Source organism: Ranitomeya variabilis, chromosome 4 (assembly GCF_051348905.1).
Source record: "Ranitomeya variabilis isolate aRanVar5 chromosome 4, aRanVar5.hap1, whole genome shotgun sequence".
Taxonomy (NCBI): Eukaryota; Metazoa; Chordata; class Amphibia; order Anura; family Dendrobatidae; genus Ranitomeya; species Ranitomeya variabilis.
This window is the reverse complement of record NC_135235.1, coordinates 263,898,164-263,909,445: the sequence shown is the minus strand read 5'-3', so window position 1 is coordinate 263,909,445 and position 11,282 is coordinate 263,898,164. Positions and strand designations below refer to the sequence as shown.

The window sequence follows — 11,282 nt, the reverse complement described above, 5'->3', positions numbered from 1 at the left end:
TTTCCCTCTCCACTCACAGTCATTATTTGTGGGGGGCTGTCCTATCCTTTGGGGATTTTCTCTGAGGCAAGATAGCTTTCCTGTTTCTACCTTTAGGGGTAGTTAGCTCTTAGGCTGTGACGAGGTGTCTAGGGAGTGACAGGAACATCCCACGGCTACTTCTAGTGTTGTGTTGAGATCAGGAACTGCGGTCAGTATAGTTACCACCTGCTCAGAGCTCGTCGCATGTCGCTCCTAAATCACCAGTTCATAACACTCACCTCTGCTAAACAGGCCTACTTCATAACCCTCGTATATTGCTTATCCTACAATCCCAAACAGTTATTCAAAACTTTTAACTCTCTCCTCTGCCCTCCACGGCCCCCTCTGACCTCCCTAATCTCTGCTGAGGACTTTGCCACACACTTGAAAAATAAGATCGACCAAACAAGGCAAGTCTTTATTGTTCAACCACCACAACCCCTTTGTATACCAGACCAATGGCTTAACCCCATAACCTTCCTTCCTACCGCACATCCAAAGCTCTTGCCAGCTCCTGTCGCCTCCAGCTCAAAAATATTTCCAGAATCCACCCTTTCCTCAACCCTCACTCTACTAAAATGTTTGTGCATGCTCTCCTCATCTCCAGCCTTAACTACTGCAGCATCCTCCTCTCTGGCCTACCCACTAACACTCTCGCATGTCTCCAGTCCATACTTAACTCTGCTGCCCGACTTGTTCATCTCACTCCCCGCTACTCCTCCACTTCCCCCCTTTTCAATTCAATTCATTGGCTCCCAATTCCCCAGTGTATCCTGTTCAAACTACTAACACTGACCTACAAAGCCATTCATAACCCTTCTCCTTCATACATCTCTGAACTAATCTCCCGTTATCTTCTTCATTTAAGCTCTTGTCTTTCCAAGACTTTCTTCTCTCCTCCACACTTATATGTTTCTCACCCAATCATCTCCAAGTTTTCTTCCGAATATCACCCATCCTCTGTAATTCTGTGCCCCAACACATTTATTTAACTAACATATTCAGATCCTTCAGATGGAACCTGAAACCCCATCTCTTCAAGAAAGCTACAACCTGCAATGACCATGCTGCCACCTCAACACCACCGGAGTTACTGCAACCCCCAACCTTCTGTCTTCTTCCCCACCATCTTGTAGAATGTAAGCTCACAAGGGCAGGGTTTTCTTTTTTTTTTAAGCTCCATGTTTTCATACAAAATGAAGTCAATATATTTTAGCTAATGGGTGACAAAATGGTGCAAAAAATCTGAAACATCAAAAACTCACTAAATGCTTATTGTGGGAACTTAGCCTAAAGGAACATAAGAACTCATGATTATATGATAATTTAATGTAATACTTACTAACGCGCATTCTTAATTGATTCCTCATAAGTATAAAAAGACCTCGAGCACCAGTGCACAAATAGTCACACCATCTGTAATACAAGATTAGACAATGGATTCCAGCAGCTATAAGCACTACGGTGTTCATGACTTTGATTGTAGAGAAAGTCTGGAGAAATATTTTTCAGATAAACCTGATATGGTCTTTGCAGAGGATTCTTTGATATTTCCCATTGAAAATCTTATAAAAACTTTCACAGAGGGTATGTATCTACTTCTTTCTATGTTCGATTAGTTTTGACAAGATACAAACTTGGATAATTGAGGTTTGACAAAGAGGTAAAACAGACTGACCCAGGCATATCAACCAAAGTTAGCATAGCAAAGCTCTATCTATTACAAACAATGAAGAATATAGGGTCTCCGGAGTAAATAGTATCAGTGTTCTCCCCTCTGTATTTTCCAGTACCTTAGAAAATATGTTGATTATGATAAAATAACCATTTAAGAATTAAAATTTTGGCTGCTACATTAACGTGCAAGTTTTCAGATGCAGATTTTGATGAACTGCCAAAGAAAATCCACATTTTGATCCTCCAAAAAAACTCAGGTGTTACATATACACTTTCTGTTGATTTTGTTGTGGATTTTTCACACAGATTTGCTTTGAGTTTGCCCTATGCATTAAAGGAAATCAGTCAGCAGGTTTTTGCTATGCAATCTAAGGACAGCATAAAGTAGCAGCTGAGACAGATTTCTGGAATGTGTCACATATTAGGCTGTGTGCTATTGTTTCCATAAAATGAATTTTTTATCAATAGAATATATTTATGCCCCCTATCTGAGGAAGCCAGTCAGGCGAAACGGCGCTGTCGGGGTCGCTGTGGAACATCTCCCACCAGGACAGTTATTTGTAAGTTCATTATTGTTTGTCTACAATGGCGTGCCATATGCTAACACACTGCATTGTAGTATATAGAGAAATCTATCAGATGTAGCATTAGAGCACTTTAGATTGGGCAAGTCATGGGTTACTACTGAGGCTAATTACACTTGGTACTATAGGAACTGTTGGTTCCTGTCCATTTGATTGTATGTTATATACCTCTTCTAGTACTGGCTTGCTCTTGTAGCAAATTGTTTATTTTTGTATTTTCTGGTGTGGTTATTGTTCCCAGCCATTTTAATGAACTTTACCCTGCTTTTTTCTACATATTTTGTATTTTTTAATTATGTTCATTAAAATTGGTTTTTAAATTTATAGCCTATGCCTCTTTTTCCCTTCATATGTTCTGGGGAAATTTTTGGTCTTAGTGTATAATATGTGATGTATACAGCAATTTCAGTTTATCCCATGTGATGTACATAGTAGAGTCTCAGTGTGCTCTGTGTATACAGTAGTGTATCAGTGCATACTACAGTTTGTGATGTACAGGGTAGGCCATGCATATGGATATATCTAAATAAAATGGGAATGGTTGGTGATATCAACTTCCTATTCATGGCACATTAGTATATGGAAGGGAAAAAACTTTTCAAGATGGTTGGTGACCATGGCGGCCATTTTGAAGTTGGCCATTTCGGATCCAACTTTATTTTTTTCAGTGGGAAGAGGGTCATGTGACACATCCAACTTATTGAGAATTTCACAAGAAAAACAATGATGTGCTTGGTTTTACCATAACTTTATTCTGTTATGAGTTATTTACAAGTTTCTCTTTGTTTACAGCCATTGACATGTCACAGAAGTTAACATATGAGGAGTGGATAGAAATTGTGTTGATCTCTGGTGAACATTGTAGCAGGTTTCAATGCAAGACACCCTACGCAAGAAAACTATCACCATTCCCATGCTATTTAGGTGTATCCATATAAATGGTCCACCCAAAAAGTTTGCCTCATAACTGAATATAATGTTCTGTTTAAACTAAGGGTCCTCTTCCAATTTTTGTTTTGCCCATTCTGCAAATTCAGTGCACTAATCTGGGTCATCTTCGTTGAGATGCTGCAGCAGCTGGATTTTGTAAGGGTGCCATTTGTGAGTAGCTAATATCCGCTGAAGGGATGTTCGACTGATGCCACATCGGAGCGCTGAATTTGCAGAATGGGCAAAACAAAAATTGGAACAGGACCCTCATGCATTGACTTTAACCCCTTTCTGCAAATTCACCCTATATCCACTGCACAGACTGAAGGCCACTAACATGGGTGCCGTACATAGAGTGTAGTCGCATGGTTGCGGCTTAGGATCTGTAATACACAGCAGGACTGTTAGAAAGATTTTCTCATCACAACAAGACAATATGGTAAATCTGCTTCCAAGTGTCCAATTCTGCTATTCAGACCTTGTGGGGGCATCACAACACAGAACCAGATCCCAATCTGAGGACAATAAACCTTTCGCATTCCTTATTTATGAACTGTTCCAATATTTACAGACACAACTGTTGATCCCTTTCTGATATTTTGATATTCCCAAAAAGAGTTAAAGAGGTTGTCCACTATTTTTACATTGATGCCCTATTCTTAAGATAGGGCATCAATGTCTGATTAGCCGGGGTCTGAAACTCGGCACCCCAGCTGATCAGCTGTTATTGGTGCCATCGGTGGTGGCCACCAGAAGTACTTACTTGCGGAGCTGGGCCATCTACTTGTAGTGGTCGCCACTGGGTACTACTCATTCACCTCCTGTTCAATTTAATAGGAGGTGGATGTGCAGTAACAAGCCCCGGCCACTACAAGTAGATTGCCTAGCTCCACAAATAAGTACTTCCAGCTGTCGGTGAAGTCACCAATAACACCTAATCAGCAGGGGTGCCAAGTACCGGACCCTGGCCAATCAGACATTGATGCCCTACCCTACATCTTCTTTAAAAGACATCATTCAATGACCTACTAGCTGCCAAGAGCAAGCCACACTACTCTGTCCTCCTTCTTCTGGACCAGTCTTCTGCCTTTGACACTGTGGACCACTCCCTTCTGCTACAGATCCTCTCATCTCTTGGCATCACAGACTTGGCCCTATCCTGGATCTCATCATATCTGACAGACTGAACATTCAGTGTCTCCCTCCCCCACGCCACCTCCTCACTTAGCCCCTTGTCTGTCAGTGTTCCTCAAGGTTCTGTTCTAGGACCCCTACTTTTCTCTATCTACACCTTCAGCCTGGGACAGCTCATAGAATCCCAAAGTATGCAGTACCATCTCTACACTGATGACATGCAGATCTACCTATCCGGACCTGACCTCACCTCCTTACTTACCAAAATCCCACACTGTCTGTCTGCTATCTCGGCCTTCTTTTCTGCTGGCTTTCTAAAACTGAACATGCACAAAACAGAATTCATCATCTTTCCCCCATCTCACTCTACCCCTCCACCAGACTTATCCATCAATGTCAATGGCTCATCACTTTCCCCAGTCCTACACGCCCGGTTCCTCAGGGTGATCCTCAACTCTGCCATTTCTTTCAAGCCACATATCCAAGCTCTTGCCTCCTCCTGCCATCTCGCCATCTCAAACTCAAAAATATCTCCCGGATCCGTGCATTCCTCGAGAACGGAACCACAAAAACACTAGTGCACGCCCTTATCTCCCGCCTTGACTACCGCAACCTCCTACTCTCTGGCCTCCCCTATAGCACTCTGGCACCACTCCAATCCATCCTACACTCTGCTGCCCAACTAATTTACCTGTCTGCCAGCTATTCCACAGCCGCTCCCCTATGCCAAGCCCTTCGCTGGCTTCATATTGCCCAGAGACTCCAGATCAAAACCCTTACAATGACATACAAAGCCATCCACAACCTGTCTCCTCCATACATCTGTGACATGGTCTCCCGGTACTTACCTACACGCAACCTCCGATCCTCTCAAGATCTCCTTCTCTACTCCCCTCTCATCACTTCTTCCCATAACCACATCCAAGACTTCTCCCATGCTTCCCCCATACTCTGGAACTCTCTACCCCAACACATCAGACTCTTGCCTACCTTAGAAACATTCAAAAAGAACCTGAAGACTCACCTCTTCCGACAAGCCTACAGCCTGCAGTGATCCTCAACATACTGAACCACCGGACAACCAGCTCTACCCTCTCCTAGCCTACAGTTAAGTCTATAGTCCATATTTGCCCCCCTTTTCACATGTAAAGCGCCATGGAATAAATGGCGCTATAAAAATGTATAATAATAATAATTCATGGTGAGAGTAGGGTATTAAGAGGTCTGTGACTGTTTTTATGACTTTATCACCTCTATGTATGTTTCAATATTCAGACTTTTTTTTTCCTGCAGGTAATATTAAAGGTGACATCTTGATTGACCTCAGTTCTGGTCCCATGGTTCATCATTTGTTTGCAGCCTGTGAGTTTTTCAAGCACATCATAGTTCTGAAGATGAGCGACAGATGCATCATGGAGGTGAAAAGATGGGTGGACTCACGTACAGGAGCGTTTGATTGGAGCCATGTTGCAAAACTTCAAGTAGATAAAGCGGGAAAGAGGTGAAGTATATGTCCTAAAATTAGCAAAGTTCTGTGAGCTTATTTTTACAGTACAACGGATATGAAAGCAGCATCTTTTGTTTACCTTTTTATACATTGATAGTCAGTTCAAAATGAAATGGTAGCTGTCACCAGTAAAGTAAGGCTCTGTTCATATCACATTTGAGTTAGAGGTATAAATTAGGATCATGCAAATCACAGCTCTGATGTATATATCCAATGTATTCCACTGATTCGCCATAAAGTGGTATAACTGTTTTTTGCAGTGGCACACAGTACCAGAAAAAGAAATTTGCTACACTTTTCTATTTAGTAAAAAAGTTTAACCAGCATCTAATATATTAAGAGAAAACAATAAAACACTATTTTGGTTTGGTAACCTGTATATCTACCTCTACGCATTTGATTGGAATAAAGCATTTTTATCCAAAAACAAATATGAAAATACAATAAATTATAAGCACAAAACCTAGTGCTTTAGTCGTGGCTGATTCAAGTCTTTCCCCCAATACTGAATGATCCAACGCTAACTAGTGTTGAGCGAGCGTGCTCGGATGAGGTGTTATCCAAGCATGTTCGTGTGCTAAATGACTGCTTTGGTGTGCTCGAAAAATAGGTTTGAGTCTCCCAGGCTGTATGTCTCATGGCTATTCTACAGCTGCAGCACATGTATGGATTGACTAACAAACAGGCAATCTATGCATGTGTTGCAGCTATCGAACAGCCACGAGATATGCAGCCGCAGCGACTCAAACCTATTTTTCGAGCACGCCGAAAACACTCGGTTAGCACCCGAGCATGCTCGGAAAACACTTTATCTGAGCATGCTCACTCATCGCTAACGTTGACCAAAGCCATTCTATTCAATGTTGACTAATGTAAAATCATTTTCATCATTTCCCCTTTCCTTTCAGTGATCTGTTACAGGATAAAGAAGGAAAAGTGCGATCAGCAATTCAACATGTCATGAAATGTGACCCGGAGAAAGAAAATATGATGGATCCGATCGTCTTACCACCAGCAGATTGTGTCATCTGTTTTGCGCTTCTAGAATATGTCTGCAAAAACCAAGATGATTACATCCGATATCTCAGGAAGCTTTCTTCATTGCTGAAACCTGGAGGACACTTCATAATGATTGGTCCTTTAGAGATAACATATTTATCAGTTGGTAAAGACAAGCTCCATGCTTTCAGTCATGATGAGGATTTTGCCAGGAAAGCTCTAGTTGGAGAAGGTTTTGTTATTGACCGCTGTGAGGTTAAGAAGAGAACGGTTGTAAGTGACCTTACTGACTATAAGGGCGTCATATTCATTGCGGCTCACAAAGACAAGTAGATCTGAGATGACTCAAGATGAGTCTCCATGTCAAATTTGATATGTAAATCTTAAATCCTATTAAAGGGAACCTTTCACCAGTTTTGTGACATAGCAGCTAAAAATATCCCATTATTCAGCATCTGCGCTGCATTCCCTAAATTCTTATAAATCCCCCTGACTCTCCCTCTATACTCCTGGAAAACCTTTTTAATGTCTCCCACGCTAATCTTCTCTGTCCGGTCCGATGGGTGATGCTTTGCGCCACTCTATCCCTCCACCCGGCTGGTGCTCACCATCCTCCTGCTTTTATTTACATGGGTGATGCTCTCCTGTGTCATCTAAATATTTGGGTGAAATCCCATGCTTACGCAGATAAATTGCCGGCTCACACCTGTACAATGTGCTTTGAAGAAAAAAAAAAAAAGAGGTGTTGTCCCAGCTCCTTAAACAAATTCTTTTATTGAAGACACATTAAAATTGTAAACAGCGGCTAAATCCTCATTCTGTGAAGGTGCACTAGTGTGCCAACAGTCCAGCAACGTGTTTCGATCTGAAAAGATCTTTATCACAGCTGATTCCATTATACTCGTGCAATAGTCTTAAGGTACCTTCACACTAAGCGACGCTGCAGCGATATCGACAACGATGCCGATCGCTGCAGCGTCGCTGTTTGGTCGCTGGAGAGCTGTCACACAGACAGCTCTCCAGCGACCAACGATGCCGAAGTCCCCGGGTAACCAGGGTAAACATCGGGTTGCTAAGCACAAGGCCGCCCTTAATAACCCGATGTTTACCCTGGTTACCAGTGTAAATGTAAAAAAACAAACACTACATACTTACATTCGCATCCCCCGGCGTCCGCTTCCCTGCACTGTGTGAGCGCCGGCCCTAACAGCAGAGCGGTGACGTCACCGCTGTGCTTTACTTTACGGCCGGCACTGACACATTCAGTGCAGTAAGCTCTGAGCAGCAGCGCGGACGCCGGGGGACGTGACAGACATCAGAGGGTGAGTATGTACTATTTTTTTTTTTTTACTTTTACAATGGTAACCAGGGTAAATATCGGGTTACTAAGCGCGGCCCTGCGCTTAGTAACCCGATATTTACCCTGGTTACCATTGTAAAACATCGCTGGCATCGTTGCTTTTGCTGTCAAACACGACGATACACGCCGATCTGATGACCAAATAAAGTTCTGAACTTTCAGGAACGACCAGCGATATCACAGCAGGATCCAGATCGCTGCTGCGTGTCAAACTCAACGATATCGCTATCCAGGACGCTGCAACGTCACGGATCGCTATCGTTATCGTTGTAAAGTCGCTTAGTGTGAAGGTACCCTTATACTTGCCATGAACCAATCACATTTCTTATTTTAATCACATGATTATTTAACGCTAGGTCCTTGTATGTTACATTTCTTTTTTATATATCATTTAGCTCCGCACATATTAAAACACACAAATACAAAACTTAATTTACATAAAATCCCTCTGTAGTGAAACATTATTTTGTTTCTTTTATTGAACCCGTCAGGATGACGAGTCTCTAGATAGTATATCCAAAATGCCTCCCTATTATGTAGACGTCTTCTTATATTACCTCCTCTCCTAAATCCTCTGACCTGTTCTATTCCTGTGAATCTTAATGATGACATGTTACCATTATGACAATGAATAAAATGCTTTGAAGCCATTGAAATATTCCTTGCATTAATATTGTTATTTTTAATGTCTCTTATATGTTCTGACATTCTTACTTTTAATTTTCTCGTTGTACATCCGACATATCTTTTTTTTACATATGGTGCATTCTATTTGGTATACCACATTTTCTGTGTTACAGTTTATAAACTGATTAATGTTATATATACCATTCCCTTCCTGATTATTGAAGGTCTTGGTATTATGTGCAAATTTGCACATTTTACATTTGTTCGCTCCACATTTTACAATTCCTTTATATTTTAACCAGTTTTGCACTTTTGATTTTGATGAGAAATATCGATAGCGATAATACATTTCCTATAGTTGGAGCACGTCTGGATATGACATTTATTCCCGAATCTAAGATTTTAGCTAAACTGTCGTCCTCATATAAAATAGGTAGACATTTATATATGATCTTTTTTATTTCATTAAACTGTGGAATGTAGCGCAAACATACATATGGTTTTTCGTTTCTGTTCACATTATTGCGCTTTTTTTGTGGTTTTATTATTGTTTCCCTATCTTTTGATAATGCTATATGTCTTGCTCTTTCTATTGTCCATATTGGATATTCCCTCTTAGTCATTTTCCTTTGTAAATCCCTAAATTCGTTATGCATATCTTCTGGATTGGAGCAATTTCTCTTTAATCGAATATGCTCACCCACCAGAATGGATTTTATTGTGTGCTTCGGGTGGCTACTTTTTGCATGCAAGATTGTGTTACCCTTAATTGGTTTCTGATATGTCTTAGACCTTTTTGTTTGATTGACATTACCCTGTAGTTCTAAATCCAAAGATGATATACTGTATTTATCTTGTTTGTATGTGAATTTTATGTTGTACTTATAATTTATGAATTCTGGTATGACAGATACATCCCCCTGCCAAATTATGAGGGTATCGTCTATGCATCTGCCATACCAGACCACATACTGTACATATGGATTATCATGTGAAAATATAAATTCATGTTCCCAAAATGCCATTACAATGTTTGCTAGAGAGGGTGAGTATTTCGCTCCTATAGGGACCCCTTTCTTCTGTAGATAAATTGTTTCATCAAACAAAAATATATTATGCTTTAATAAATAAAAAAACACCTGTAATAGAAAATTGATTAAATCATCTGAATATTGGCTGAACTCCTTAAGGAAATATTCCAATGTCCTCATCGCTATTTCATGTGGAATACACGTATACAATGATACCACGTCGCAACTTAGCCACGAATATTCCTTCTCCCATATTTTATTGGATATTGCTCCCAAAACGTCTCGTGAGTCTTTTAAATATCCCGGCAGTCTCTTCACTAATGGCTGTAACAGGGAATCTTCCCATTCACATAAATGCTCATATATAGAGCCTATCCCTGATACTATCGGTCTCATTGCCGAAATTTCATTTGATTTTTTAATTTTTGGCAATCCATATATAATTGGTAACACTGGATCCATTACATTCAAGTATTCTGCTTGTTTACTTATTACTCCCAGACTTAATCCTTCTTCCACAATTTTCTCTATTTCCTCCTTAAATCTTTTTGTCGGATTATTTGTCAGCTTTTCATATGTCTCTATATCTGATAGTAGTTCCAACATTTTATTTCTGTAGTCCTCTACATTTAACACTGCTACCATACCCCCCTTGTCACTTTTTCTAATAACAATATTAGTCATCTCAGATAATTCTTTCAAAGCATTTTTTTTGTTTTACTGACATATTTGTTTTCTTATATTTTTTATTATTGTATATTTTCTCAAATTTTTTAAGTTCTCTTTCCATAACCTCCTGAAATTTGTCTATACACTCCACCCTAGAATTAATTGGGTAGAAGTATGGATTTTTCACTTGGAGATATTGTGACTGATTAATTTTACTTATATCTTCCTCCTCAAGTGTGTCTAGACTTCGCATATATGATAATGCAATCTGCTCAATCAAATTTAACCCATGATATTCATTAATATTTTCATTGTCTACTTGTTCAGGTACCATTTCATTATCCTGTAAAAAAAAAAAAATTAATGGTTAAATTTCGCATGAATTTATTAATGTCTAGTATAGTGGAAAATAAATCAAAGGACAAGTTCGGTACAAAATTCAATCCTAGAGTCAATACTTCCAGCTGGTCTGGGGTTAAATGCTGGGATGATTAATTCACCACATTATTTTCTTTTATCGCTTCTGGTGTCCCTTCCTGTATCTGGTAGTGACACCAAGATTTCCTGCGGTGTTTTCTCCCAGCTCGCCTCCTGCATTTTTTGACAGGTTTTTCTTATTCTTGTTTTTATTTTTACTTGTTCCCGCAGTATTCATTGACAGGTCTGTCAAGCTACAATTTGTGTCTGAGGACTCCGCATCAGAGGAGTTAAAAACTACACGTGATTTATTGGCAGAGTGGTAA

General features: G+C 40.2%; 1 protein-coding gene across 1 annotated transcript; it reads left to right on the top strand.

Annotated features, from left to right (window-relative positions):
• Positions 1–1,423: 1,423 nt before the first annotated feature.
• LOC143764308 (indolethylamine N-methyltransferase-like) lies at positions 1,424–7,267 on the top strand. Its single transcript, XM_077249738.1, has 3 exons — positions 1,424–1,608; positions 5,640–5,847; positions 6,762–7,267. The coding sequence occupies exons 1-3, from the start codon at positions 1,458–1,460 to the stop codon at positions 7,183–7,185; spliced, it is 783 nt and encodes a 260-aa protein (XP_077105853.1). The 5' UTR covers positions 1,424–1,457; the 3' UTR covers positions 7,186–7,267.
• The last annotated feature ends 4,015 nt before the right edge of the window (positions 7,268–11,282 follow it).

Excerpts from the sequence above, each read along its gene's own strand:
- LOC143764308 (XM_077249738.1), top strand. The coding sequence starts at position 1,458 with ATGGATTCCAGCAGCTATAAGCACTACGGTGTTCATGACTTTGATTGT. Across the intron at positions 1,609-5,639 it reads TATAAAAACTTTCACAGAGG|GTAATATTAAAGGTGACATC; the intron begins GTATGTATCTAC and ends TTTTTCCTGCAG. Across the intron at positions 5,848-6,761 it reads GTAGATAAAGCGGGAAAGAG|TGATCTGTTACAGGATAAAG; the intron begins GTGAAGTATATG and ends CTTTCCTTTCAG.